The 1,397-nt window shown below is 37.8% G+C and overlaps 1 protein-coding gene across 1 annotated transcript in view; it reads right to left on the bottom strand.

The window, feature by feature from the left end:
• The window catches only part of LOC111638686 (ras-related protein Rab-22A-like), a 5,715-nt gene extending 4,633 nt beyond the window's left edge, over nt 1-1,082 (bottom strand). Inside the window, exon 1 of the mRNA XM_023384433.1 lies at nt 1,029-1,082. Coding sequence (XP_023240201.1) covers nt 1,029-1,082 — 54 coding nt within the window. The remainder of the gene's footprint in view (nt 1-1,028) is intronic.
• Between the last annotated feature and the right edge of the window lie 315 nt (nt 1,083-1,397).

Below are 1,397 nucleotides of genomic sequence, written 5' to 3'. Positions count from 1 at the left end.
TAAATATATCTGAAATTTTTTCACGAATTCTAGTGCAGAATTGTCTGAGGAAAAATTTGAGTAGTCTGGATTCGATACCGAACCCTCAAAAATGGTTAGCTGACACCTTACTCGCTCGACCATCTGGCAGTCACGAGCGAGGGATAGAATTCGTGAGATCGAAAACCTCCAAGAATTTATCAGGGTTGGTCAGTCCACCGGTGGCCGAGCGATCTTCGTCTCCGCATTTGAGTGGACTAGACCCTGAACACTGGGAGTTCGGTCGTGGGTTCGTCTCTCGCTCGGACGGGCTGGTAGCAGGAGTTTTCCGGGTTTTCTCCATGTCGATAATGCCTGAATAGGGGCCAGTTTTCCATAAATGTCCTCCCGGAAGGCATTCTTTTCCCGCGCACGTTTTGGCCATTCTATAAGGAAGACTTTTCTGTCGCATAGCGTTCACCCAGAAGTCTCTCGGAGTAAAGGCATATAGCCACTGGACTCCATAAGAACCGCCATCTATCGACAAAGACAAAGGGTTGGTCTGTCAGGCTATGTCGGGACCCTCTCTCTTATTACCTGGTCTCCGAGACCGTCGAGAAGGAAAAACTGGAAATTTTTTCTTCCGACTAGGAGAAAACTTGGAGACTAACTCTATAAAAGAAATGTTGGTTTTGCTTTTTACAGAAACAAAATCATGAAAACTGCTTTTTATTAATAAACATTTTAGGTATTTCACTTGTTCAAAAACAAAAAAGTTAAATGGCCCGTTAAGGGGCAAAAGTGGCCCAGTCTATCTCGAATCCCATACAAGCTCTCAATAGTCCCGCCATTCATCCCAGTGGTGATCTGGTCGAACTCACAGTAAGTATGAAAAATACTCTATTGTGCCAATAGGGCAGAAAGAGTTTAAAAGAAAATCTGAGCTATAAATAACAATTTCATGCAATTTTATGAAACTGAAAAGTTCTCTACAGATACATTGTAAATGTGATCAAAATTATAAATAAAATTTCAAATCTCTGGAGTATTTTTTGTATTTAAAAATTTACTTGAGAATTTTTGTCTTTACAAAAGTGATTTAGTTCAGTGGATTTTAAACTCATTCTGTTTACTATAGAATACATAATTATTTTCGGATTGCGTGTCGAGTGTATTCAGTCTTAAACAAATTTAAAATATGTCTCTGCATAATTAAATTTTTGTTTGTGTTACGAATTGTACAAATAAACACATGAATATTTTACGTACACGTAAATTAAAAAAGATAATTTATTATCCTTTAAATGATTAAGAGAGGTTTGCTGTTTACGATTTATCCATTTCTTCGCCTTCTTATATTAGCGAGATTTATGCATGTTACAGAATTCTTATTCTGTAACATGCTGTGTCTTTTTCTATTGCCCTTCGTGCATAAGATA

The sequence above is a fragment of the Centruroides sculpturatus genome, unplaced genomic scaffold (genome assembly GCF_000671375.1).
Source record: "Centruroides sculpturatus isolate CEXI.00-Female unplaced genomic scaffold, Cexi_2.0 scaffold1198, whole genome shotgun sequence".
NCBI lineage: Eukaryota > Metazoa > Arthropoda > Arachnida > Scorpiones > Buthidae > Centruroides > Centruroides sculpturatus.
This window is presented reverse-complemented; position numbering and strand designations above follow the sequence as displayed.